Source organism: Lissotriton helveticus, chromosome 12, assembly GCF_964261635.1.
Source record: "Lissotriton helveticus chromosome 12, aLisHel1.1, whole genome shotgun sequence".
Classification (NCBI taxonomy): Eukaryota; Metazoa; Chordata; class Amphibia; order Caudata; family Salamandridae; genus Lissotriton; species Lissotriton helveticus.
In genome coordinates this window covers 917,513,823-917,540,172 of record NC_136073.1, presented here as the reverse complement: position 1 = coordinate 917,540,172, position 26,350 = coordinate 917,513,823, and the positions used below count along the sequence as shown (strand labels likewise).

General features: G+C 57.1%; 1 protein-coding gene across 4 annotated transcripts in view; it reads left to right on the top strand.

The window, feature by feature from the left end:
* The first annotated feature begins 2,348 nt into the window (after nucleotides 1-2,348).
* The window catches only part of LOC144798498 (uncharacterized), an 87,307-nt gene continuing 63,305 nt past the window's right edge, over nucleotides 2,349-26,350 (top strand). The window contains exon 1 of one of the 4 annotated variants that reach the window (XM_078669415.1): nucleotides 2,349-2,539. In XM_078669415.1, the coding sequence (XP_078525541.1) occupies nucleotides 2,516-2,539 (24 nt within the window). In that variant the 5' untranslated portion in view covers nucleotides 2,349-2,515. The remainder of the gene's footprint in view (nucleotides 2,540-26,350) is intronic. The other 3 variants (XM_078669418.1, XM_078669417.1, XM_078669416.1) reach the window with 3 other exon arrangements.

Here is a 26,350-nt window from a genome sequence, read left to right as displayed (position 1 = left end):
TAAATCCAAGGTGTCGCAGCTGTGGACGATAGGCAGAAAACTCTTTGCGAATAGCAACAGTTTCTTTGGCAAAGTCCTGGTGAATAAAAAATGTGGTCCCATTCACTAATAAGGAAGGAATTTCTCTTGCAGCCTTGCGAATAAGGACCAAATGATGATGACGCAGAACCTTGAAGCTCATTTGCCTGGGTTTAGTATGTCTAGGATTCCGATGGGAAGGGACTCTGTGGGCTTTATCAATCTCAAATTTTTCAGCGAATTTTATATTCAAAAGGCCCGGTAGAAGGGATTCAAGATATAAACGACAGGTAGTCCCCTCAACTTCTTCAGGCAAATTAAAAATGCGCAGGTTGTATTGCCTATTACGATTTTCCATGTCCAACAGTTGAGTATGCATTGGAACAATTTTGGCCAATAAAGGTGTAAAAGTGTCAAGTTTGTTTTTATTATCCTGAATTTTAATGGCATTGTCAGAAATTTTCATTGACATAGAGGCCATATCTTTGCAGATATTTTTGACTTCCGAAGCAATTGTATCGGTATTCAAGCGTAGTGCTTTAATTTCCTCCAAAATGAGAGCAAAAGCAGGGTCTGAAGACTCTACCATCTTAGACTTTGCTGGAGGAGGAGAAACCTGCTGCTTACGTTTATTAACATTGGAATTCTTAGAATCCATTTTGAGGGTAGTAATAGCTCTGCAATAGGTGTAAATTGATAAAAAGATTAAAAACAGCCTCAAAATGCAAGAAGAATGAGGTAATTATCACGAAAAACAGCAACAAACTCTTAAAAGCAGCAGGTGCAGCAGCTACATTAGGCTGGAGGCGTGGCTAGGCCCAAGCCAGGCTCTGTCACAGAAGTTGCTCCGCCCCCAAGCACTCAAACTCAGCAGTACCTGAAGGAGAGACCGGGGTCCAGAACCATGGAGCCAGAAATCGACCTTCCTCCACAAGAAATCGCCCCAAAATCACTCCACAAATCAGGAAGCACTTTATAAGGTAAGCGCCAGCATTTCCGCCGACTTTCTGACACAAAAATCGGCGTTTGAAACGAAGTCGGGCTGAGGGAGTTACGGAGCTCCGGTAATGGCGGCCATCTTGTTTGACGCGCTCGCGCGTCTCCTCAGTCTCTTCATTTTAGAACTGATGCATTTTCAATATTATATTCAAGGAAGCCATGATTGCTACTTTTTTATTTTATGCAACTAACAACCATTGACAAAACCAATAGTTCTGGCTTGTTGCAGGTGTTATGCTACTTGTTGTTATATAGCTGGATACAATGACAGAAGAGATTAAATACCAGCACTAAGCACAGATTTTTAGCTTATGTGTTTTAAGCTATGCCTTTAATTACATTGAACACCCCCTTTGGAGAGACCTCATGGCCTGGCACTGTGCATCGATGCATGGCTCATGACTCAGATTAGCTACGTACAGGGGCAAAGTGAGCCCTCCCCCGCCCCACCCATTGCTTTAGGAACTTTAGTTGATGGATGAGTGTACCGATGGGTAGGGTGAATGGATGGATGGATAATGGATGGATGAGTGAAATGATACATGGAAGGATACACGATGGATAGGTTTGCAAATGATTGAATAGGTTTGGATATAGATGGGCTTAATTATATTCTATTGCGCGACCTCCTCTGATGTGTCTGTAAAACTTACCTTTTGTCCCGAAGTTTTGTCCTGAATTTTGACCCTTTGTCCTGAATTTGCACCCATGGTCACCCTATGTCACCTCCAGGGCACAAGTCCTAAAAAAATAAGTGGGGGGACACTGATGTCATGACAGGAAGTGATGTCATGAAAAGTGGCTTGCACCATCCGACTCATTGCCTCCCCTCGCTCTCCCCTTAGATGCAATTGCATCAGAGAAGCCAGCGCGTGAGCAGCGTGCTGTGAGCTCCGATCTCGCCCCAGAGAGGCCAAAGAGTGAATGTGTGGCTCCATTTGCTCCAGTTATCGAGCTCCCTGTAAAATAAGTGGGGGGACGCCGTCCACCCGGGTGGTACCCCGACTCGAGCCCTGGTCACCTCCACCCCTCCCCCCGTGTGACACCCCCCCGGCTCCAGCTGTGCTCCGCCGTCACTATGAGTCAATCTCTGTTTTGTGAACCTGTGGCCCCCGCTCGGCCCCCCTGCAGCCGTCTCACCCGTGATGTCTCTTCTGGTGCGCTGCGCTCTCTGTAAAGCGCCCTGAGGCCTCCGGGTCCAGTGCAGGCGCTGCACAAGCGCAGAAATCAATCAATGAATAGATGTGCTCTGTCGGTCTGTCTCTGGCGAGTAGTGTCTCCCCTGAGTGAGCTCCCAAGGAGTGAGTGAGTGAGTGCTCCCCCTCTGCGCATGCGCACTGAAGCTCCTGTGAAGTTTGGGAAGAAGCCCCCCCGCTTGGCTCCTCTCAGCCTCCTCCTCCCACGATCGTTGCCCCCCCCCCCCTCCTCCGCCCCCCCACGCCCCCAGACTGCAGAGGAGCAGGGGCTGGAGAGAGGCGCAGCCGGGACTCCGCGGGACATGTCTTGGAAGGGGTCAGAAGAGGTGAGTGGGCCTGGGGGGGGGTCGGTGCTGGGAGCCCTGGAGACCCCCCGGGGAGGGGGGCACGTGCCCCTCAGAGGGGGGGGGGGGGGATGAGGTCACTCCTGCCTTTAAAGGGAAGCACGAGAGCTTTGCTGCTCTCTAGAAGTCTGAGCACAACATGGACGAGACATGGAGCTGAAAACAAGCAGAACTTGGGTTGAGGGGTGAGAGGTGAGGGGTCAGTGTCAGGGGTAAGTCTGGGATGAGGAGTCAGTGTCAGGGGTGAGTCTGGGATGAGGAGTCAGTGTCAGGGGTAAGTCTGGGATGAGGAGTCAGTGTCAGGGGTGAGTCTGGGATGAGGAGTCAGTGTCAGGGGTGAGTCTGGGGTGAGGAGTCAGTGTCAGTGGTGAGTCTGGGGTGAGGAGTCAGTGTCAGTGGTGAGTCTGAGATGAGGAGTCAGTGTCAGGGGTGAGGCTGGGATGAGGAGTCAGTGTCAGGGGTGAGTCTGGGATGAGGAGTCAGTGTCAGCGGTGAGGCTGGGATGAGGAGTCAGTGTCAGCCGTGAGTCTGGGATGAGGAGTCAGTGTCAGAGGTGAGTATGGGGTGAGGAGTCAGTGTCAGGGGTGAGTCTGGGATGAGGAGTCAGTGTCAGAGGTGAGTATGGGGTGAGGAGTCAGTGTCAGGGGTGAGTCTCGGAGGAGGAGTCAGTGTCAGGGGTGAGTCTGGGATGAGGAGTCAGTGTCAGCGGTGAGGCTGGGATGAGGAGTCAGTGTCAGGGGTGAGTCTGGGATGAGGAGTCAGTGTCAGCGGTGAGGCTGGGATGAGGAGTCAGTGTCAGCCGTGAGTCTGGGATGAGGAGTCAGTGTCAGGGGTGAGTCTGGGATGAGGAGTCAGTGTCAGAGGTGAGTCTGGGGTGAGGAGTCAGTGTCAGGGGTGAGTCTGGGAGGAGGAGTCAGTGTCAGTGGTGAGTCTGGGGTGAGGAGTCAGTGTCAGCGGTGAGGCTGGGATGAGGAGTCAGTGTCAGGGGTGAGTCTGGGGTGAGGAGTCAGTGTCAGTGGTGAGTCTGGGGTGAGAAGTCAGTGTCAGGGGTGAGTCTGAGATGAGGAGTCAGTGTCAGGGGTGAGTCTGGGATGAGGAGTCAGTGTCAGCGGTGAGGCTGGGATGAGGAGTCAGTGTCAGCCGTGAGTCTGGGATGAGGAGTCAGTGTCAGGGGTGAGTCTGGGATGAGGAGTCAGTGTCAGAGGTGAGTCTGGGGTGAGGAGTCAGTGTCAGGGGTGAGTCTGGGAGGAGGAGTCAGTGTCAGGGGTGAGTCTGGGATGAGGAGTCAGTGTCAGGGGTGAGTCTGGGGTGAGTAATCAGTGTCAGTGGTGAGTCTGAGATGAGGAGTCAGTGTCAGCGGTGAGGCTGGGATGAGGAGTCAGTGTCAGGGGTGAGTCTGGGATGAGGAGTCAGTGTCAGGGGTGAGTCTGGGATGAGGAGTCAGTGTCAGAGGTGAGTCTGGGGTGAGGAGTCAGTGTCAGGGGTGAGTCTGGGAGGAGGAGTCAGTGTCAGGGGTGAGTCTGGAATGAGGAGTCAGTGTCAGTGGTGAGTCTGAGATGAGGAGTCAGTGTCAGCGGTGAGGCTGGGATGAGGAGTCAGTGTCAGGGGTGAGTCTGGGATGAGGAGTCAGTGTCAGGGGTGAGTCTGGGATGAGGAGTCAGTGTCAGAGGTGAGTCTGGGGTGAGGAGTCAGTGTCAGGGGTGAGTCTGGGAGGAGGAGTCAGTGTCAGGGGTGAGTCTGGGATGAGGAGTCAGTGTCAGGGGTGAGTCTGGGGTGAGTAATCAGTGTCAGTGGTGAGTCTGAGATGAGGAGTCAGTGTCAGCGGTGAGGCTGGGATGAGGAGTCAGTGTCAGGGGTGAGTCTGGGATGAGGAGTCAGTGTCAGGGGTGAGTCTGGGATGAGGAGTCAGTGTCAGAGGTGAGTCTGGGGTGAGGAGTCAGTGTCAGGGGTGAGTCTGGGAGGAGGAGTCAGTGTCAGGGGTGAGTCTGGAATGAGGAGTCAGTGTCAGGGGTGAGTCTGGGATGAGGAGTCAGTGCCAGCGGTGAGTCTGGGATGAGGAGTCAGTGTCAGCGGTGAGTCTGGGAGGAGGAGTCAGTGTCAGCGGTGAGTCTGGGGTGAGGAGTCAGTGTCAGGGGTGAGTCTAGGAGGAGGTGTCAGTGTCAGTGGTGAGTCTGAGGTGAGGAGTCAGTGTCAGGGGTGAGTCTGGGAGGAGGAGTCAGTGTCAGCGGTGAGTCTGGGAGGAGGTGTCTGTGTCAGTGGTGAGTCTGGGGTGAGGAGTCAGTGTCAGGGGTGAGCCTGGGATGAGGTGTCAGTGTCAGCGGTGAGTCTGTGATGAGGAGTCAGTGTCAGGGGTGAGTCTGGGAGGAGGAGTCAGTGTCAGAGGTGAGTCTGGGAGGAGGAGTCAGTGTCAGAGGTGAGTCTGGGAGGAGGTGTCAGTGTCAGCGGTGAGTCTGGGAGGAGGTGTCAGTGTCAGTGGTGAGTCTGGGGTGAGGAGTCAATGTCAGGGGTGAGCCTGGGATGAGGTGTCAGTGTCAGGGGTGAGTCTGGGATGAGGAGTCAGTGTCAGGGGTGAGTCTGGGATGAGGAGTCAGTGTCAGCGGTGAGTCTGAGGTGAGGAGTCAGTGTCAGCGGTGAGTCTGGGAGGAGGTGTCAGTAGTGAGTCTGGGATGAGAAGTCAGTGTCAGTGGTGAGTCTGAGGTGAGGAGTCAGTGTCAGGGGTGAGTCTGAGGTGAGGAGTCAGTGTCAGAGGTGAGTCTGAGGTGAGGAGTCAGTGTCAGCGGTGAGTCTGAGGTGAGGAGTCAGTGTCAGGGGTGAGTCTGGGATGAGGAGTCAGTGTCAGTGGTGAGTCTGGGAGGAGGTGTCAGTGTCAGTGGTGAGTCTGGGATGAGGAGTCAGTGTCAGTGGTGAGTCTGAGGTGAGGAGTCAGTGTCAGGGGTGAGTCTGGGATGAGGAGTCAGTGTCAGTGGTGAGTCTGGGAGGAGGTGTCAGTGTCAGGGGTGAGTCTGGGAGGAGGAGTCAGTGTCAGCGGTGAGTCTGAGGTGAGGAGTCAGTGTCAGGGGTGAGTCTGGGAGGAGTAGTCAGTGTCAGCGGTGAGTCTGGGGTGAGGAGTCAGTGTCAGCGGTGAGTCTGGGGTGAGGAGTCAGTGTCAGGGGTGAGTCTGAGGTGAGGAGTCAGTGTCAGTGGTTAGCCTGGGATGAGGAGTCAGTGTCAGGGGTGAGTCTGGGATGAGGAGTCAGTGTCGGGAGTGAGTCTGGGATGAGGATTCAGTGTCAGTGGTGAGTCTGGGAGGAGGTGTCAGTGTCAGGGGTGAGTCTGGGAGGAGGAGTCAGTGTCAGCGGTGAGTCTGAGGTGAGGAGTCAGTGTCAGGGGTGAGTCTGGGAGGAGGAGTCCGTGTCAGCGGTGAGTCTGGGAGGAGGAGTCAGTGTCAGCGGTGAGTCTGGGGTGAGGAGTCAGTGTCAGGGGTGAGTCTAGGAGGAGGTGTCAGTGTCAGTGGTGAGTCTGAGGTGAGGAGTCAGTGTCAGGGGTGAGTCTGGGAGGAGGAGTCAGTGTCAGCGGTGAGTCTGGGAGGAGGTGTCTGTGTCAGTGGTGAGTCTGGGGTGAGGAGTCAGTGTCAGGGGTGAGCCTGGGATGAGGTGTCAGTGTCAGCGGTGAGTCTGTGATGAGGAGTCAGTGTCAGGGGTGAGTCTGAGGTGAGGAGTCAGTTTCAGGGGTGAGTCTGAGGTGAGGAGTCAGTGTCAGGGGTGAGTCTGGGATGAGGAGTCAGTGTCAGTGGTGAGTCTGAGGTGAGGAGTCAGTGTCAGAGGTGAGTCTGGGAGGAGTCAGTGTCAGGGGTGAGTCTGGGAGGAGTAGTCAGTGTCAGGGGTGAGTCTGGGAGGAGGAGTCAGTGTCAGAGGTGAGTCTGGGAGGAGGAGTCAGTGTCAGGGGTGAGTCTGGGAGGAGGAGTCAGTGTCAGAGGTGAGTCTGGGAGGAGGAGTCAGTGTCTGCGGTGAGTCTGTGATGAGGAGTCAGTGTCAGGGGTGAGTCTGTGATGAGGAGTCAGTGTCAGGGGTGAGTTTGAGGTGAGGAGTCAGTGTCAGGGGTGAGTCTGGGAGGAGGAGTCAGTGTCAGGGGTGAGACTGGGGTGAGGAGTCAGTGTCAGGGGTGAGCCTGGGATGAGGTGTCAGTGTCAGCGGTGAGTCTGTGATGAGGAGTCAGTGTCAGGGGTGAGTCTGTGATGAGGAGTCAGTGTCAGGGGTGAGTCTGAGGTGAGGAGTCCGTGTCAGAGGTGAGTCTGGGAGGAGGAGTCAGTGTCAGGGGTGAGTCTGGGATGAGGAGTCAGTGTCAGTGGTGAGTCTGAGGTGAGGAGTCAGTGTCAGAGGTGAGTCTGGGAGGAGTAGTCCGTGTCAGGGGTGAGTCTGGGAGGAGGAGTCAGTGTCAGAGGTGAGTCTGGGAGGAGGAGTCAGTGTCCGAGGTGAGTCTGGGAGGAGGAGTCAGTGTCAGAGGTGAGTCTGGGAGGAGGAGTCAGTGTCAGCGGTGAGTCTGGGAGGAGGAGTCAGTGTCAGGGGTGAGTCTGGGATGAGGAGTCAGTGTCAGGGGTGAGTCTGGGATGAGGAGTCAGTGTCAGCGGTCAGGCTGGGGTGAGGTGTCAGTGTCAGCGGTGAGTCTGGGGTGAGGAGTCAGTGTCAGGGGTGAGTCTGAGGTGAGGAGTCAGTGTCAGTGGTGAGTCTGGGGTGAGGAGTCAGTGTCAGGGGTGAGTCTGGGATGAGGAGTCAGTGTCAGGGGTGAGTGGGGTGAGGAGTCAGTGTCATGGGTGAGTCTGGGGTGAGGAGTCAGTGTCAGGGGTGAGTCTGGGATGAGGAGTCAGTGTCAGCGGTGATTCTGGGAGGATGAGTCTGTGTCAGGGGTGAGTCTGGGGTGAGTAGTCAGTGTCAGGGGTGAGTCTGGAGTGAGGAGTCAGTGTCAGGGGTGAGCCTGGGAGGAGGAGTCAGTGTCAGGGGTGAGTGTGGGATGAGGAGTCAGTGTCAGGGGTGAGTGGGGTGAGGAGTCAGTGTCAGGGGTGAGTCTGGAGTGAGGAGTCAGTGTCAGGGGTGAGCCTGGGAGGAGGAGTCAGTGTCAGGGGTGAGTGTGGGATGAGGAGTCAGTGTCAGGGGTGAGTCTGGGATGAGGAGTCAGTGTCAGGGGTGAGTCTGGGGTGAGTAGTCAGTGTCAGGGGTGAGTCTGGGATGAGGAGTCAGTGTCAGCGGTGAGGCTGGGATGAGGAGTCAGTGTCAGCGGTGAGTCTGGGATGAGGAGTCAGTGTCAGCGGTGAGTCTGGGATGAGGAGTCAGTGTCAGGGGTGAGTCTGGGATGAGGTGTCAGTGTCAGAGGTGAGTCTGGGAGGAGTAGTCAGTGTCAGCGGTGAGTCTGGGGTGAGGAGTCAGTGTCAGCGGTGAGTCTGGGGTGAGGAGTCAGTGTCAGGGGTGAGTCTGAGGTGAGGAGTCAGTGTCAGTGGTGAGCCTGGGAGGAGGAGTCAGTGTCAGGGGTGAGTCTGGGATGAGGAGTCAGTGTCAGGGGTGAGTCTGGGATGAGGAGTTAGTGTCAGCGGTGAGTCTGGGATGAGGAGTCAGTGTCAGCGGTGAGTCTGGGGTGAGGAGTCAGTGTCAGTGGTGAGTCTGAGGTGAGGAGTCAGTGTCAGTGGTGAGTCTGGGATGAGGAGTCAGTGTCAGCGGTGAGGCTGGGAGGAGTAGTCAGTGTCAGGGGTGAGTCTGGGATGAGGCGTCAGTGGTGAGTCTGGGATGAGGAGTCAGTGTCAGCGGTGAGTCTGGGATGAGGAGTCAGTGTCAGCGGTGAGTCTGGGATGAGGTGTCAGTGTCAGCGGTGAGTCTGGGATGAGGAGTCAGTGTCAGCGGTGAGTCTGGGATGAGGTGTCAGTGTCAGCGGTGAGTCTGGGATGAGGAGTCAGTGTCAGCGGTGAGTCTGGGATGAGGAGAGCGTGTCAGAGGTGAGTCTGGGATGAGGAGTCAGTGTCAGGGGTGAGTCTGGGATGAGGAGTCAGTGTCAGTGGTGAGTCTGGGATGAGGAGTGCGTGTCAGAGGTGAGTCTGGGATGAGGAGTCTGGGATGAGGAGTCAGTGTCAGTGGTGAGTCTGGGATGAGGAGTCAGTGTCAGAGGTGAGTCTTGAGTGAGGAGTCAGTGTCAGGGGTGAGTCTGGGATGAGGAGTTAGTGTCAGGGGCGAGTCTGTGATGAGGAGTCAGTGTCAGGGGTGAGTCTGGGATGAGGAGTCAGTGTCAGCGGTGAGTCTGGGATGAGGAGTCAGTGTCAGCGGTTATTCTGGGATGAGGAGTCAGTGTCAGGGGTGAGTCTGGGAGGAGGAGTCAGTGTCAGCGGTGAGTCTGGGATGAGTAGTCAGGGGTGAGGAGTGAGTCTGGGATGAGGAGTCAGAGTGAGGGGTGAGCCTGGGATGAGGAGTCAGTGTCAGGGGTGAGCCTGGGGTGAGATGAGTCAGTGTCAGGGGTGAGTCTGGGATGAGGAGTCAGTGTCAGGGGCGAGTCTGTGATGAGGAGTCAGTGTCAGGGGTGAGTCTGGGATGAGAAGTCAGTGTCAGTGGTGAGTCTGGGATGAGGAGTCAGTGTCAGCGGTGAGGCTGGGATGAGGAGTCAGTGTCAGCCGTGAGTCTGGGGTGAGGGGTCAGTGTCAGCGGTGAGGCTGGGAGGAGTAGTCAGTGTCAGGGGTGAGTCTGGAATGAGGTGTCAGTGTCAGAGGTGAGTCTGGGAGGAGTAGTCAGTGTCAGCGGTGAGTCTGGGGTGAGGAGTCAGTGTCAGCGGTGAGTCTGGGGTGAGGAGTCAGTGTCAGGGGTGAGTATGAGTTGAGGAGTCAGTGTCAGTGGTGAGCCTGGGAGGAGGAGTCAGTGTCAGGGGTGAGTCTGGGATGAGGAGTCAGTGTCAGGGGTGAGTCTGGGATGAGGAGTTAGTGTCAGCGGTGAGTCTGGGGTGAGGAGTCAGTGTCAGCGGTGAGTCTGGGGTGAGGAGTCAGTGTCAGTGGTGAGTCTGAGGTGAGGAGTCAGTGTCAGTGGTGAGTCTGGGATGAGGAGTCAGTGTCAGCGGTGAGGCTGGGAGGAGTAGTAAGTGTCAGGGGTGAGTCTGGGATGAGGCGTCAGTGGTGAGTCTGGGATGAGGAGTCAGTGTCAGCGGTGAGTCTGGGATGAGGAGTCAGTGTCAGGGGTGAGTCTGGGAGGAGGAGTCAGTGTCAGAGGTGAGTCTGGGAGGAGGAGTCAGTGTCAGGGGTGAGTCTGGGAGGAGGAGTCAGTGTCAGAGGTGAGTCTGGGAGGAGGAGTCAGTGTCTGCGGTGAGTCTGTGATGAGGAGTCAGTGTCAGGGGTGAGTCTGTGATGAGGAGTCAGTGTCAGGGGTGAGTTTGAGGTGAGGAGTCAGTGTCAGGGGTGAGTCTGGGAGGAGGAGTCAGTGTCAGGGGTGAGACTGGGGTGAGGAGTCAGTGTCAGGGGTGAGCCTGGGATGAGGTGTCAGTGTCAGCGGTGAGTCTGTGATGAGGAGTCAGTGTCAGGGGTGAGTCTGTGATGAGGAGTCAGTGTCAGGGGTGAGTCTGAGGTGAGGAGTCCGTGTCAGAGGTGAGTCTGGGAGGAGGAGTCAGTGTCAGGGGTGAGTCTGGGATGAGGAGTCAGTGTCAGTGGTGAGTCTGAGGTGAGGAGTCAGTGTCAGAGGTGAGTCTGGGAGGAGTAGTCCGTGTCAGGGGTGAGTCTGGGAGGAGGAGTCAGTGTCAGAGGTGAGTCTGGGAGGAGGAGTCAGTGTCCGAGGTGAGTCTGGGAGGAGGAGTCAGTGTCAGAGGTGAGTCTGGGAGGAGGAGTCAGTGTCAGCGGTGAGTCTGGGAGGAGGAGTCAGTGTCAGGGGTGAGTCTGGGATGAGGAGTCAGTGTCAGGGGTGAGTCTGGGATGAGGAGTCAGTGTCAGCGGTCAGGCTGGGGTGAGGTGTCAGTGTCAGCGGTGAGTCTGGGGTGAGGAGTCAGTGTCAGGGGTGAGTCTGAGGTGAGGAGTCAGTGTCAGTGGTGAGTCTGGGGTGAGGAGTCAGTGTCAGGGGTGAGTCTGGGATGAGGAGTCAGTGTCAGGGGTGAGTGGGGTGAGGAGTCAGTGTCATGGGTGAGTCTGGGGTGAGGAGTCAGTGTCAGGGGTGAGTCTGGGATGAGGAGTCAGTGTCAGCGGTGATTCTGGGAGGAGGAGTCTGTGTCAGGGGTGAGTCTGGGGTGAGTAGTCAGTGTCAGGGGTGAGTCTGGAGTGAGGAGTCAGTGTCAGGGGTGAGCCTGGGAGGAGGAGTCAGTGTCAGGGGTGAGTGTGGGATGAGGAGTCAGTGTCAGGGGTGAGTGGGGTGAGGAGTCAGTGTCAGGGGTGAGTCTGGAGTGAGGAGTCAGTGTCAGGGGTGAGCCTGGGAGGAGGAGTCAGTGTCAGGGGTGAGTGTGGGATGAGGAGTCAGTGTCAGGGGTGAGTCTGGGATGAGGAGTCAGTGTCAGGGGTGAGTCTGGGGTGAGTAGTCAGTGTCAGGGGTGAGTCTGGGATGAGGAGTCAGTGTCAGCGGTGAGGCTGGGATGAGGAGTCAGTGTCAGCGGTGAGTCTGGGATGAGGAGTCAGTGTCAGCGGTGAGTCTGGGATGAGGAGTCAGTGTCAGGGGTGAGTCTGGGATGAGGTGTCAGTGTCAGAGGTGAGTCTGGGAGGAGTAGTCAGTGTCAGCGGTGAGTCTGGGGTGAGGAGTCAGTGTCAGCGGTGAGTCTGGGGTGAGGAGTCAGTGTCAGGGGTGAGTCTGAGGTGAGGAGTCAGTGTCAGTGGTGAGCCTGGGAGGAGGAGTCAGTGTCAGGGGTGAGTCTGGGATGAGGAGTCAGTGTCAGGGGTGAGTCTGGGATGAGGAGTTAGTGTCAGCGGTGAGTCTGGGATGAGGAGTCAGTGTCAGCGGTGAGTCTGGGGTGAGGAGTCAGTGTCAGTGGTGAGTCTGAGGTGAGGAGTCAGTGTCAGTGGTGAGTCTGGGATGAGGAGTCAGTGTCAGCGGTGAGGCTGGGAGGAGTAGTCAGTGTCAGGGGTGAGTCTGGGATGAGGCGTCAGTGGTGAGTCTGGGATGAGGAGTCAGTGTCAGCGGTGAGTCTGGGATGAGGAGTCAGTGTCAGCGGTGAGTCTGGGATGAGGTGTCAGTGTCAGCGGTGAGTCTGGGATGAGGAGTCAGTGTCAGCGGTGAGTCTGGGATGAGGTGTCAGTGTCAGCGGTGAGTCTGGGATGAGGAGTCAGTGTCAGCGGTGAGTCTGGGATGAGGAGAGCGTGTCAGAGGTGAGTCTGGGATGAGGAGTCAGTGTCAGGGGTGAGTCTGGGATGAGGAGTCAGTGTCAGTGGTGAGTCTGGGATGAGGAGTGCGTGTCAGAGGTGAGTCTGGGATGAGGAGTCTGGGATGAGGAGTCAGTGTCAGTGGTGAGTCTGGGATGAGGAGTCAGTGTCAGAGGTGAGTCTTGAGTGAGGAGTCAGTGTCAGGGGTGAGTCTGGGATGAGGAGTTAGTGTCAGGGGCGAGTCTGTGATGAGGAGTCAGTGTCAGGGGTGAGTCTGGGATGAGGAGTCAGTGTCAGCGGTGAGTCTGGGATGAGGAGTCAGTGTCAGCGGTTATTCTGGGATGAGGAGTCAGTGTCAGGGGTGAGTCTGGGAGGAGGAGTCAGTGTCAGCGGTGAGTCTGGGATGAGTAGTCAGGGGTGAGGAGTGAGTCTGGGATGAGGAGTCAGAGTGAGGGGTGAGCCTGGGATGAGGAGTCAGTGTCAGGGGTGAGCCTGGGGTGAGATGAGTCAGTGTCAGGGGTGAGTCTGGGATGAGGAGTCAGTGTCAGGGGCGAGTCTGTGATGAGGAGTCAGTGTCAGGGGTGAGTCTGGGATGAGAAGTCAGTGTCAGTGGTGAGTCTGGGATGAGGAGTCAGTGTCAGCGGTGAGGCTGGGATGAGGAGTCAGTGTCAGCCGTGAGTCTGGGGTGAGGGGTCAGTGTCAGCGGTGAGGCTGGGAGGAGTAGTCAGTGTCAGGGGTGAGTCTGGAATGAGGTGTCAGTGTCAGAGGTGAGTCTGGGAGGAGTAGTCAGTGTCAGCGGTGAGTCTGGGGTGAGGAGTCAGTGTCAGCGGTGAGTCTGGGGTGAGGAGTCAGTGTCAGGGGTGAGTATGAGTTGAGGAGTCAGTGTCAGTGGTGAGCCTGGGAGGAGGAGTCAGTGTCAGGGGTGAGTCTGGGATGAGGAGTCAGTGTCAGGGGTGAGTCTGGGATGAGGAGTTAGTGTCAGCGGTGAGTCTGGGATGAGGAGTCAGTGTCAGCGGTGAGTCTGGGGTGAGGAGTCAGTGTCAGTGGTGAGTCTGAGGTGAGGAGTCAGTGTCAGTGGTGAGTCTGGGATGAGGAGTCAGTGTCAGCGGTGAGGCTGGGAGGAGTAGTAAGTGTCAGGGGTGAGTCTGGGATGAGGCGTCAGTGGTGAGTCTGGGATGAGGAGTCAGTGTCAGCGGTGAGTCTGGGATGAGGAGTCAGTGTCAGGGGTGAGTCTGGGATGAGGAGAGCGTGTCAGAGGTGAGTCTGGGATGAGGAGTCAGTGTCAGGGGTGAGTCTGGGATGAGGAGTCAGTGTCAGTGGTGAGTCTGGGATGAGGAGTGCGTGTCAGAGGTGAGTCTGGGATGAGGAGTCAGGGGTGAGTCTGGGATGAGGAGTCAGTGTCAGTGGTGAGTCTGGGATGAGGAGTCAGTGTCAGAGGTGAGTCTTGAGTGAGGAGTCAGTGTCAGGGGTGAGTCTGGGATGAGGAGTCAGTGTCGGGGGTGAGTCTGGGATGAGGAGTCAGTGTCAGCGGTGAGTCTGGGATGAGGAGTCAGTGTCAGCGGTGAGTCTGGGATGAGGAGTTAGTGTCAGGGGCGAGTCTGTGATGAGGAGTCAGTGTCAGGGGTGAGTCTGGGATGAGGAGTCAGTGTCAGCGGTGAGTCTGGGATGAGGAGTCAGTGTCAGCGGTTATTCTGGGATGAGGAGTCAGTGTCAGGGGTGAGTCTGGGAGGAGGAGTCAGTGTCAGCGGTGAGTCTGGGATGAGTAGTCAGGGGTGAGGAGTGAGTCTGGGATGAGGAGTCAGAGTCAGGGGTGAGCCTGGGATGAGGAGTCAGTGTCAGGGGTGAGCCTGGGGTGAGATGAGTCAGTGTCAGGGGTGAGTCTGGGATGAGGAGTCAGTGTCAGGGGCGAGTCTGTGATGAGGTGTCAGTGTCAGGGGTGAGTCTGGGATGAGGAGTCAGTGTCAGTGGTGAGTCTGGGATGAGGAGTCAGTGTCAGCGGTGAGGCTGGGATGAGGAGTCAGTGTCAGCCGTGAGTCTGGGGTGAGGGGTCAGTGTCAGCGGTGAGGTTGGGAGGAGTAGTCAGTGTCAGGGGTGAGTCTGGAATGAGGTGTCAGTGTCAGAGGTGAGTCTGGGAGGAGTAGTCAGTGTCAGCGGTGAGTCTGGGGTGAGGAGTCAGTGTCAGCGGTGAGTCTGGGGTGAGGAGTCAGTGTCAGGGGTGAGTCTGAGTTGAGGAGTCAGTGTCAGTGGTGAGTCTGGGATGAGGAGTCAGTGTCAGGGGTGAGTCCGGGATGAGGAGTCAGTGTCAGGGGTGAGTCTGGGATGAGGAGTCAGTGTCAGGGGTGAGTCTGGGATGAGGAGTTAGTGTCAGCGGTGAGTCTGGGATGAGGAGTCAGTGTCAGCGGTGAGTCTGGGGTGAGGAGTCAGTGTCAGTGGTGAGTCTGAGGTGAGGAGTCAGTGTCAGTGGTGAGTCTGGGATGAGGAGTCAGTGTCAGCGGTGAGGCTGGGAGGAGTAGTAAGTGTCAGGGGTGAGTCTGGGATGAGGCGTCAGTGGTGAGTCTGGGATGAGGAGTCAGTGTCAGCGGTGAGTCTGGGATGAGGAGTCAGTGTCAGGGGTGAGTCTGGGATGAGGTGTCAGTGTCAGCGGTGAGTCTGGGATGAGGAGTCAGTGTCAGCGGTGAGTCTGGGATGAGGAGAGCGTGTCAGAGGTGAGTCTGGGATGAGGAGTCAGTGTCAGGGGTGAGTCTGGGATGAGGAGTCAGTGTCAGTGGTGAGTCTGGGATGAGGAGTGCGTGTCAGAGGTGAGTCTGGGATGAGGAGTCAGTGTCAGGGGTGAGTCTGGGATGAGGAGTCAGTGTCAGTGGTGAGTCTGGGATGAGGAGTCAGTGTCAGAGGTGAGTCTTGGGTGAGGAGTCAGTGTCAGGGGTGAGTCTGGGATGAGGAGTCAGTGTCGGGGGTGAGTCTGGGATGAGGAGTCAGTGTCGGGGGTGAGTCTGGGATGAGGAGTCAGTGTCAGCGGTGAGTCTGGGATGAGGAGTCAGTGTCAGCGGTGAGTCTGGGGTGAGGAGTCAGTGTCAGCGGTGAGGCTGGGAGGAGTAGTCAGTGTCAGGGGTGAGTCTGGGATGAGGAGTCAGTGTCAGGGGTGAGTCTGGGATGAGGAGTCAGTGTCAGGGGTGAGGGGTGAGTCTGGGATGAGGAGTCAGTGTCAGGGGTGAGCCTGGGATGAGGAGTCAGTGTCAGGGGTGAGCCTGGGGTGAGATGAGTCAGTGTCAGGGGTGAGTCTGGGATGAGGAGTCAGTGTCAGGGGCGAGTCTGTGATGAGGAGTCAGTGTCAGGGGTGAGTCTGGGATGAGGAGTCAGTGTCAGTGGTGAGTCTGGGATGAGGAGTCAGTGTCAGCGGTGAGGCTGGGATGAGGAGTCAGTGTCAGCGGTGAGTCTGGGGTGAGGAGTCAGTGTCAGCGGTGAGGCTGGGAGGAGTAGTCAGTGTCAGGGGTGAGTCTGGGATGAGGAGTCAGTGTCAGGGGTGAGTCTGGGATGAGGAGTCAGTGTCAGGGGTGAGTCTGGGATGAGGAGTCAGTGTCAGGGGTGAGTCTGGGATGAGGAGTCTGTGTCAGCGGTGAGTCTGGGATGAGGAGTCAGTGTCAGGGGTGAGTCTGAGGAGTCAGTGTCAGGGGTGAGTCTGGGACGAGGAGTCAGTGTCCGGGGTGAGGAGTCAGTGTCAGGGGTGAGTCTGTGATTTGGAGTCAGTGTCAGGGGTGAGTCTGGGATGAGGAGTCCGTGTCAGCTGTGAGTCTGGGATGAGGAGTCAGTGTCAGCGGTGAGTCTGGGATGAGGAGTCAGTGTCAGCGGTGAGTCTGGGGTGAGGAGTCAGTGTCAGGGGTGAGTCTAGGAGGAGTCAGTGTCAGAGGTGAGTCTGGGATGAGGAGTTAGTGTCAGCGGTGAGTCTGGGATGAGGAGTCAGTATCAGCGGTGAGGCTGGGAGGAGTAGTCAGTGTCAGGGGTGAGTCTAGGAGGAGTCAGAGGTGAGTCTGGGATGAGGAGTCAGTGTCAGCGGTGAGTCTGGGGTGAGGAGTCAGTGTCAGCGGTGAGGCTGGGAGGAGTAGTCAGTGTCAGGGGTGAGTCTAGGAGGAGTCAGAGGTGAGTCTGGGATGAGGAGTCAGGGGTGAGGGGTGAGTCTGGGATGAGGAGTCAGTGTCAGCGGTGAGTCTGGGATGAGGAGTCAGTGTCAGGGGCGAGTCTGTGATGAGGAGTCAGTGTCAGGGGTGAGTCTGGGATGAGGAGTCAGTGTCAGTGGTGAGTCTGGGATGAGGAGTCAGTGTCAGCGGTGAGTCTGGGAGGAGTAGTCAGTGTCAGCGGTGAGTCTGGGGTGAGGAGTCAGTGTCAGGGGCGAGTCTGTGATGAGGAGTCAGTGTCAGGGGTGAGTCTGGGATGAGGAGTCAGTGTCAGTGGTGAGTCTGGGATGAGGAGTCAGTGTCAGCGGTGAGGCTGGGCGGAGTAGTCAGTGTCAGCGGTGAGTCTGGGGTGAGGAGTCAGTGTCAGCGGTGAGGCTGGGAGGAGGAGTCAGTGCCAGGGGTGAGTCTGGGATGAGGAGTCGGTGTCAGAGGTGAGTCTGGGAGGAGGAGTCAGTGCCAGGGGTGAGTCTGGGATGAGGAGTCAGTGTCAGGGGTGAGTCTGGGATGAGGAGTCAGTGTCAGCGGTGAGTCTGGGATGAGGAGTCAGTGTCAGCGGTGAGTCTGGGGTGAGGAGTCAGTGTCAGGGGTGAGTCTGTGATGAGGAGTCAGTGCCAGTGGTGAGTCTGAGGTGAGGAGTCCGTGTCAGCGGTGAGTCTGGGTTGAGGAGTCAGTGTCAGGGGTGAGTCTGGGATGAGGAGTCAGTGTCAGCGGTGAGTCTGGGATGAGGAGTCAGTGTCAGGGGTGAGCCTGGGATGAGGAGTCAGTGTCAGGGGTGAGCCTGGGGTGAGATGAGTCAGTGTCAGGGGCGAGTCTGTGATGAGGAGTCAGTGTCAGGGGTGAGTCTGGGATGAGGAGTCAGTGTCAGTGGTGAGTCTGGGATGAGGAGTCAGTGTCAGCGGTGAGGCTGGGATGAGGAGTCAGTGTCAGCGGTGAGGCTGGGAGGAGTAGTCAGTGTCAGGGGTGAGTCTGGGATGAGGAGTCAGTGTCAGGGGTGAGTCTGGGATGAGGAGTCAGTGTCAGGGGTGAGTCTGGGATGAGGAGTCAGTGTCAGGGGTGAGTCTGGGATGAGGAGTCAGTGTCAGGGGTGAGTCTGGGATGAGGAGTCAGTGTCAGCGGTGAGTCTGGGGTGAGGAGTCAGTGTCAGGGGTGAGTCTGGGATGAGGAGTCAGTGTCAGGGGTGAGTCTGGGATGAGGAGTCAGTGTCAGTGGTGAGTCTGGGATGAGGAGTCAGTGTCAGCGGTGAGGCTGGGCGGAGTAGTCAGTGTCAGCGGTGAGTCTGGGGTGAGGAGTCAGTGTCAGCGGTGAGGCTGGGAGGAGGAGTCAGTGCCAGGGGTGAGTCTGGGATGAGGAGTCGGTGTCAGAGGTGAGTCTGGGAGGAGGAGTCAGTGCCAGGGGTGAGTCTGGGATGAGGAGTCAGTGTCAGGGGTGAGTCTGGGATGAGGAGTCAGTGTCAGCGGTGAGTCTGGGATGAGGAGTCAGTGTCAGCGATGAGTCTGGGGTGAGGAGTCAGTGTCAGGGGTGAGTCTGTGATGAGGAGTCAGTGCCAGTGGTGAGTCTGAGGTGAGGAGTCCGTGTCAGCGGTGAGTCTGGGTTGAGGAGTCAGTGTCAGGGGTGAGTCTGGGATGAGGAGTCAGTGTCAGCGGTGAGTCTGGGATGAGGAGTCAGTGTCAGGGGTGAGCCTGGGATGAGGAGTCAGTGTCAGGGGTGAGCCTGGGGTGAGATGAGTCAGTGTCAGGGGCGAGTCTGTGATGAGGAGTCAGTGTCAGGGGTGAGTCTGGGATGAGGAGTCAGTGTCAGTGGTGAGTCTGGGATGAGGAGTCAGTGTCAGCGGTGAGGCTGGGATGAGGAGTCAGTGTCAGCGGTGAGGCTGGGAGGAGTAGTCAGTGTCAGGGGTGAGTCTGGGATGAGGAGTCAGTGTCAGGGGTGAGTCTGGGATGAGGAGTCAGTGTCAGCGGTGAGTCTGGGATGAGGAGTCAGTGTCAGGGGTGAGTCTGGGATGAGGAGTCAGTGTCAGGGGTGAGTCTGAGGAGTCAGTGTCAGGGGTGAGTCTGGGATGAGGAGTCAGTGTCAGGGGTGAGGAGTCAGTGTCAGGGGTGAGTCTGTGATGAGGAGTCAGTGTCAGGGGTGAGTCTGGGATGAGGAGTCAGTGTCAGCGGTGAGTCTGGGATGAGGAGTCAGTGTCAGCGGTGAGTCTGGGGTGAGGAGTCAGTGTCAGGGGTGAGTCTGGGAGGAGGAGTCAGTGTCAGAGGTGAGTCTGGGATGAGGAGTCAGGGGTGAGGGGTGAGTCTGGGATGAGGAGTCAGTGTCAGCGGTGAGTCTGGGATGAGGAGTCAGTGTCAGGGGCGAGTCTGGGATGAGGAGTCAGTGTCAGGGGTGAGTCTGGGATGAGGAGTCAGTGTCAGTGGTGAGTCTGGGATGAGGAGTCAGTGTCAGCGGTGAGGCTGGGCGGAGTAGTCAGTGTCAGCGGTGAGTCTGGGGTGAGGAGTCAGTGTCAGCGGTGAGGCTGGGAGGAGGAGTCAGTGCCAGGGGTGAGTCTGGGATGAGGAGTCGGTGTCAGAGGTGAGTCTGGGAGGAGGAGTCAGTGCCAGGGGTGAGTCTGGGATGAGGAGTCAGTGTCAGGGGTGAGTCTGGGATGAGGAGTCAGTGTCAGCGGTGAGTCTGGGATGAGGAGTCAGTGTCAGCGGTGAGTCTGGGGTGAGGAGTCAGTGTCAGGGGTGAGTCTGTGATGAGGAGTCAGTGCCAGTGGTGAGTCTGAGGTGAGGAGTCCGTGTCAGCGGTGAGTCTGGGTTGAGGAGTCAGTGTCAGGGGTGAGTCTGGGATGAGGAGTCAGTGTCAGCGGTGAGTCTGGGATGAGGAGTCAGTGTCAGGGGTGAGCCTGGGATGAGGAGTCAGTGTCAGGGGTGAGCCTGGGGTGAGATGAGTCAGTGTCAGGGGCGAGTCTGTGATGAGGAGTCAGTGTCAGGGGTGAGTCTGGGATGAGGAGTCAGTGTCAGTGGTGAGTCTGGGATGAGGAGTCAGTGTCAGCGGTGAGGCTGGGATGAGGAGTCAGTGTCAGCGGTGAGGCTGGGAGGAGTAGTCAGTGTCAGGGGTGAGTCTGGGATGAGGAGTCAGTGTCAGGGGTGAGTCTGGGATGAGGAGTCAGTGTCAGGGGTGAGTCTGGGATGAGGAGTCAGTGTCAGGGGTGAGTCTGGGATGAGGAGTCAGTGTCAGGGGTGAGTCTGGGATGAGGAGTCAGTGTCAGCGGTGAGTCTGGGATGAGGAGTCAGTGTCAGGGGTGAGTCTGGGATGAGGAGTCAGTGTCAGGGGTGAGTCTGGGATGAGGAGTCAGTGTCAGTGGTGAGTCTGGGATGAGGAGTCAGTGTCAGCGGTGAGGCTGGGCGGAGTAGTCAGTGTCAGCGGTGAGTCTGGGGTGAGGAGTCAGTGTCAGCGGTGAGGCTGGGAGGAGGAGTCAGTGCCAGGGGTGAGTCTGGGATGAGGAGTCGGTGTCAGAGGTGAGTCTGGGAGGAGGAGTCAGTGCCAGGGGTGAGTCTGGGATGAGGAGTCAGTGTCAGGGGTGAGTCTGGGATGAGGAGTCAGTGTCAGCGATGAGTCTGGGGTGAGGAGTCAGTGTCAGCGATGAGTCTGGGGTGAGGAGTCAGTGTCAGGGGTGAGTCTGTGATGAGGAGTCAGTGCCAGTGGTGAGTCTGAGGTGAGGAGTCCGTGTCAGCGGTGAGTCTGGGTTGAGGAGTCAGTGTCAGGGGTGAGTCTGGGATGAGGAGTCAGTGTCAGCGGTGAGTCTGGGATGAGGAGTCAGTGTCAGGGGTGAGCCTGGGATGAGGAGTCAGTGTCAGGGGTGAGCCTGGGGTGAGATGAGTCAGTGTCAGGGGCGAGTCTGTGATGAGGAGTCAGTGTCAGGGGTGAGTCTGGGATGAGGAGTCAGTGTCAGTGGTGAGTCTGGGATGAGGAGTCAGTGTCAGCGGTGAGGCTGGGATGAGGAGTCAGTGTCAGCGGTGAGGCTGGGATGAGGAGTCAGTGTCAGGGGTGAGCCTGGGATGAGGAGTCAGTGTCAGGGGTGAGCCTGGGGTGAGATGAGTCAGTGTCAGGGGCGAGTCTGTGATGAGGAGTCAGTGTCAGGGGTGAGTCTGGGATGAGGAGTCAGTGTCAGTGGTGAGTCTGGGATGAGGAGTCAGTGTCAGCGGTGAGGCTGGGATGAGGAGTCAGTGTCAGGGGTGAGTCTGGGATGAGGAGTCAGTGTCAGGGGTGAGTCTGAGGAGTCAGTGTCAGGGGTGAGTCTGGGATGAGGAGTCAGTGTCAGGGGTGAGGAGTCAGTGTCAGGGGTGAGTCTGTGATGAGGAGTCAGTGTCAGGGGTGAGTCTGGGATGAGGAGTCAGTGTCAGCGGTGAGTCTGGGATGAGGAGTCAGTGTCAGCGGTGAGTCTGGGGTGAGGAGTCAGTGTCAGGGGTGAGTCTGGGAGGAGGAGTCAGTGTCAGAGGTGAGTCTGGGATGAGGAGTCAGGGGTGAGGGGTGAGCCAGGGATGAGGAGTCAGTGTCAGCGGTGAGTCTGGGATGAGGAGTCAGTGTCAGGGGCGAGTCTGTGATGAGGAGTCAGTGTCATCGGTGAGTCTGGGAGGAGTAGTCAGTGTCAGCGGTGAGTCTGGGGTGAGGAGTCAGTGTCAGGGGCGAGTCTGTGATGAGGAGTCAGTGTCAGGGGTGAGTCTGGGATGAGGAGTCAGTGTCAGTGGTGAGTCTGGGATGAGGAGTCAGTGTCAGCGGTGAGGCTGGGAGGAGTAGTCAGTGTCAGCGGTGAGTCTGGGGTGAGGAGTCAGTGTCAGCAGTGAGGCTGGGAGGAGGAGTCAGTGCCAGGGGTGAGTCTGGGATGAGGAGTCAGTGTCAGAGGTGAGTCTGGGAGGAGGAGTCAGTGCCAGGGGTGAGTCTGGGAGGAGTAGTCAGTGTCAGGGGTGAGTCTGGGATGAGGAGTCAGTGTCAGCGGTGAGTCTGGGATGAGGAGTCATTGTCAGCGGTGAGTCTGGGATGAGGAGTCAGTGTCAGGGGTGAGTCTGTGATGAGGAGTCAGTGTCAGTGGTGAGTCTGAGGTGAGGAGTCAGTGTCAGCGGTGAGTCTGGGTTGAGGAGTCAGGGGTGAGTCTGGGATGAGGAGTCAGTGTCAGCGGTGAGTCTGGGATGAGGAGTCAGTGTCAGCGGTGAGGCTGGGAGGAGTAGTCAGTGTCAGGGGTGAGTCTGGGATGAGGAGTCAGTGCCAGCGGTGAGTCTGGGATGAGGAGTCAGTGTCAGGGGTGAGTCTGGGATGAGGTGTCAGTGTCAGCGGTGAGTCTGGGATGAGGAGTCAGTGTCAGGGGCGAGTCTGTGATGAGGAGTCAGTGTCAGGGGTGAGTCTGGGATGAGGAGTCAGTGTCAGTGGTGAGTCTGGGATGAGGAGTCAGTGTCAGCGGTGAGGCTGGGAGGAGTAGTCAGTGTCAGCGGTGAGTCTGGGGTGAGGAGTCAGTGTCAGCAGTGAGGCTGGGAGGAGGAGTCAGTGCCAGGGGTGAGTCTGGGATGAGGAGTCAGTGTCAGAGGTGAGTCTGGGAGGAGGAGTCAGTGCCAGGGGTGAGTCTGGGAGGAGTAGTCAGTGTCAGGGGTGAGTCTGGGATGAGGAGTCAGTGTCAGCGGTGAGTCTGGGATGAGGAGTCAGTGTCAGCGGTGAGTCTGGGGTGAGGAGTCAGTGTCAGGGGTGAGTCTGGGATGAGGAGTCAGTGTCAGCGGTGAGTCTGGGATGAGGAGTCAGTGTCAGCGGTGAGTCTGGGATGAGGTGTCAGTGTCAGCGGTGAGTCTGGGATGAGGAGTCAGTGTCAGCGGTGAGTCTGGGGTGAGGAGTCAGTGTCAGGGGTGAGTCTGGGATGAGGAGTCAGTGTCAGCGGTGAGTCTGGGATGAGGAGTCAGTGTCAGGGGTGAGTCTGGGATGAGGTGTCAGTGTCAGCGGTGAGTCTGGGATGAGGAGTCAGTGTCAGGGGTGAGTCTGGGGTGAGGAGTCAGTGTCAGGGGTGAGTCTGGCATGAGGAGTCAGTGTCAGCGGTGAGTCTGGGATGAGGAGTCAGTGTCAGGGGTGAGTCTGGGATGAGGTGTCAGTGTCAGCGGTGAGTCTGGGATGAGGAGTCAGTGTCAGGGGTGAGTCTGGGGTGAGGTGTCAGGGGTGAGTCTGGGATGAGGAGTCAGTGTCAGCGGTGAGTCTGGGGTGAGGAGTCAGTGTCAGGGGTGAGTCTGGGATGAGGAGTCAGTGTCAGCGGTGAGTATGGGATGAGGTGTCAGTGTCAGGGGTGAGTCTGGGATGAGGAGTCAGTGTCAGGGGTGAGTCTGGGATGAGGAGTCAGTGTCAGGGGTGAACCTGGGATGAGGAGTCAGTGTCAGGGGTGAGTCTGGGATGAGGAGTCAGTGTCAGCGGTGAGGCTGGGAGGAGGAGTCAGTGTCAGTGGTGAGTCTGGGATGAGGAGTCAGTGTCAGGGGTGAGTCTGGGATGAGGAGTCCGTGTCCGGGGTGAACCTGGGATGAGGAGTCAGTGTCAGGGGTGAGTCTGGGATGAGGAGTCAGTGTCAGGGGTGAACCTGGGATGAGGAGTCAGTGTCAGGGGTGAACCTGGGATGAGGAGTCAGTGTCAGCGGTGAGTCTGGGGTGAGGAGTCAGTGTCAGTGGTGAGTCTGGGGTGAGGAGTCAGTGTCAGTGGTGAGGAGTCAGTGTCAGGGGTGAGGGGTCAGTGTCAGGGGTGAGTCTGGGATGAGGAGTCAGTGTCAGGGGTGAGGGGTCAGTGTCAGGGGTGAGTCTAGGATGAGGAGTCAGTGTCAGGGGTGAGGGGTCAGTGTCAGGGGTGAACCTGGGATGAGGAGTCAGTGTCAGGGGTGAGTCTGGGGTGAGGAGTCAGTGTCAGTGGTGAGTCTGGGGTGAGGAGTCAGTGTCAGGGGTGAGTCTGGGGTGAGGAGTCAGTGTCAGGGGTGAGGGGTCAGTGTCAGGGGTGAACCTGGGATGAGGAGTCAGTGTCAGGGGTGAGTCTGGGGTGAGGAGTCAGTGTCAGTGGTGAGTCTGGGGTGAGGAGTCAGTGTCAGTGGTGAGTCTGGGGTGAGGAGTCAGTGTCAGGGGTGAGTCTGGGATGAGGAGTCAGTGTCAGGGGTGAGGGGTCAGTGTCAGGGGTGAACCTGGGATGAGGAGTCAGTGTCAGGGGTGAGTCTGGGGTGAGGAGTCAGTGTCAGTGGTGAGTCTGGGGTGAGGGGTCAGTGTCAGTGGTGAGTCTGGGGTGAGGAGTCAGTGTCAGGGGTGAGTCTGGGATGAGGAGTCAGTGTCAGGGGTGAGTCTGGGATGAGGAGTCAGTGTCAGAGGTGAGTCTGGGATGAGGAGTCAGTGTCAGGGGTGAGTCTGGGGTGAGGAGTCAGTGTCAGGGGTGAGTCTGGGGTGAGGAGTCAGTGTCAGGGGTGAGTCTGGGGTGAGTAATCAGTGTCAGCGGTGAGGCTGGGATGAGGAGTCAGTGTCAGGGGTGAGTCTGGGATGAGGAGTCAATGTCAGTGGTGAGTCTGGGGTGAGGAGTCAGTGTCAGGGGTGAGTCTGGGGTGAGGAGTCAGTGTCAGTGGTGAGTCTGGGGTGAGGAGTCAGTGTCAGGGGTGAGTCTGGGAGGAGGAGTCAGTGTCAGGGGTGAGTCTGGGGTGAGGAGTCAGTGTCAGTGGTGAGTCTGGGGTGAGGAGTCAGTGTCAGGGGTGAGTCTGGGATGAGGAGTCAGTGTCAGGGGTGAGTCTGGGATGAGGAGTCAGTGTCAGAGGTGAGTCTGGGATGAGGAGTCAGTGTCAGGGGTGAGTCTGGGGTGAGGAGTCAGTGTCAGGGGTGAGTCTGGGGTGAGGAGTCAGTGTCAGGGGTGAGTCTGGGGTGAGTAATCAGTGTCAGCGGTGAGGCTGGGATGAGGAGTCAGTCTCAGGGGTGAGTCTGGGATGAGGAGTCAGTGTCAGGGGTGAGTCTGGGATGAGGTGCTGCCCTTCCGTAGCTGTGTTCCTCTCTGCGCAGTCAGACATTACTGGGACCCAAAGGCGACTGGCATACATGACAGTGACCAAAAACACAATCTCTAATATGACGTTGATGTTCTACTTTTAACTTCTCTCGGTAGCCACAATGGCCGACCTTGGTTGCTCTCGCTGAACCAGGACCTGTGTCCATGTTCTCTGTTCTTGACTGGACTGCGCCATGATAAAGCGAAAGAGACTGGAGAGGCTCACAGGAAAGTGGAGCTAGAGAAGGGGGATCCCGCAGGTGCCAGAAACAGAGAAACTCCAAAGGCACAGAGATAATGCACTGGGGAGCCATGGCAGTGCTGAAGTGGAGATGCTGCTGTGGGCATGAATCTGACGAGCACCGATGCTGCATCTGACGAGCACCGATGCTGCATCTGACGAGCACCGATGCTGCATCTGACGAGCACCGATGCTGCATCTGACGAGTACCGATGCTGCATCTGACGAGTACCGATGCTGCATCTGACGAGTACCGTTGCTGCATCTGACGAGTACCGTTGCTGCATCTGACGAGTACCGATGCTGCATCTGACGAGTACCGATGCTGCATCTGACGAGTACCGATGCTGCATCTGACGAGTACCGATGCTGCATCTGACGAGTACCGATGCTGCATCTGACGAGTACCAGTGCTGCATCTAACGACTATCGGTGGTGCATCCGTCGAGTACCGGTGCTGGATCTGACGAGTACCGGTGCTGCATCTGACGGGTACCGGTGCTGCATCTGACGGGTACCGTTGCTGCATCTGACGGGTACCGTTGCTGCATCTGACGAGCACCGGTGCTGCATCTGATGAGTACCGTTGCTGCATCTGACGAGTACCGGTGCTGCATCTGATTAGTACTGGTGCTGCATCTGATGAGTACAGTTGCTGCATCTAACGACTACAGGTGGTGCATCTAATGAGTACCTGTGCTGCATCTGACGAGTACCGGTGCTGCATCTGATGAGTACAGTTGCTGCATCTGACGAGTAAAAGTGCTGCATCTAACGACTATCTGTGGTGCATCCGACGAGTACCGGTGCTGCATCTGATGAGTACCGGTGCTGCATCTGACGAGTACCGGTGCTTCATCTGACGAGTACCGGTGCTTCATCTGGCGAGTACCGGTGCTTCATCTGACGAGTAGCGGTGCTTCATCTGACGACTACCGGTGCTTCATCTGACGAGTACCGGTGCTGCATCTGACGTGTACCGGGGCTGCATCTAAAGACTACAGGTGGTGCATCTAATGAGTACCTGTGCTGCATCTGACGAGTACCGGTGCTGCATCTGATGAGTACAGTTGCTGCATCTGACGTGTACCGGTGCTGCATCTAACGACTACAGGTGGTGCACCTAATGAGTACCTGTGCTGCATCTGACGAGTACCGGTGCTGCATCTGATGAGTACAGTTGCTGCATCTGACGAGTAAAAGTGCTGCATCTAACGACTATCTGTGGTGCATCTGATGAGTACCGGTGCTGCATGTTACGAGTACCGGTGCTGCATCTGACGAGTACCGGTGCTTCATCTGACGAGTACCGGTGCTTCATCTGACGAGTACCGGTGCTTCATCTGACGAGTACCGGTGCTGCATCTGACGTGTACCGGGGCTGCATCTGACGACTACCGGTGGTGCATCTGACGAATACCGGTGCTGCATCTGAGAAGCACCAGTGCTGCATCTGACGAGTACCGGTGCTGCATCTGACGAGTACCGGTGCTGCATCTGACGAGTACCGGTGCTGCATCTGACGAGTGAGATCTTTGTGCTTATGATGAGAGCATTTTAGTTGTAATTCTCTTATTATTGGTCCTAGGAGTTCAAGACGGGTCCCCAAGACTGGATAATTGTAATAGCCTTTACCTCAATTTCCAGGAAGGTCTCATGAAAAGACTTCAATTGCTGCAGCATGCAGCAGCCAGACTACTCACCGGCACACCAAAGCATGCTTCTATCTCAGCTGAGATTAAACAGCTCCACTGGCTGCCCGTGAAAGAACGCGTCCATTTCAAAGCTCTGTGTGTGGTCCACAAATCCCTCCATGGCTACGGACCCCTTCAGCTGAAACTGAACTTCCAGTGGTATGTTCCTAGAAGAACTTTGCGCTCTTCAGAAGCAAAACAGGTATCAGTGCCCTTTGTAAAGAACTTCAACTGGGGGGGCAGACGTTTTGTGGTTGGAGCTGCCAAGGCATGGAACGACCTACCGCTTCATCTTAGGTGCATAACTAATCACCTGGATTTCAGGAGGGCCTTGAAGTCTTGGCTCTTACAGTCTATTTAGATATCAACTCACTCCCGTGTTTAGGCCTCTGTTGGGCATATGGTTTCAGCGCCAGGACA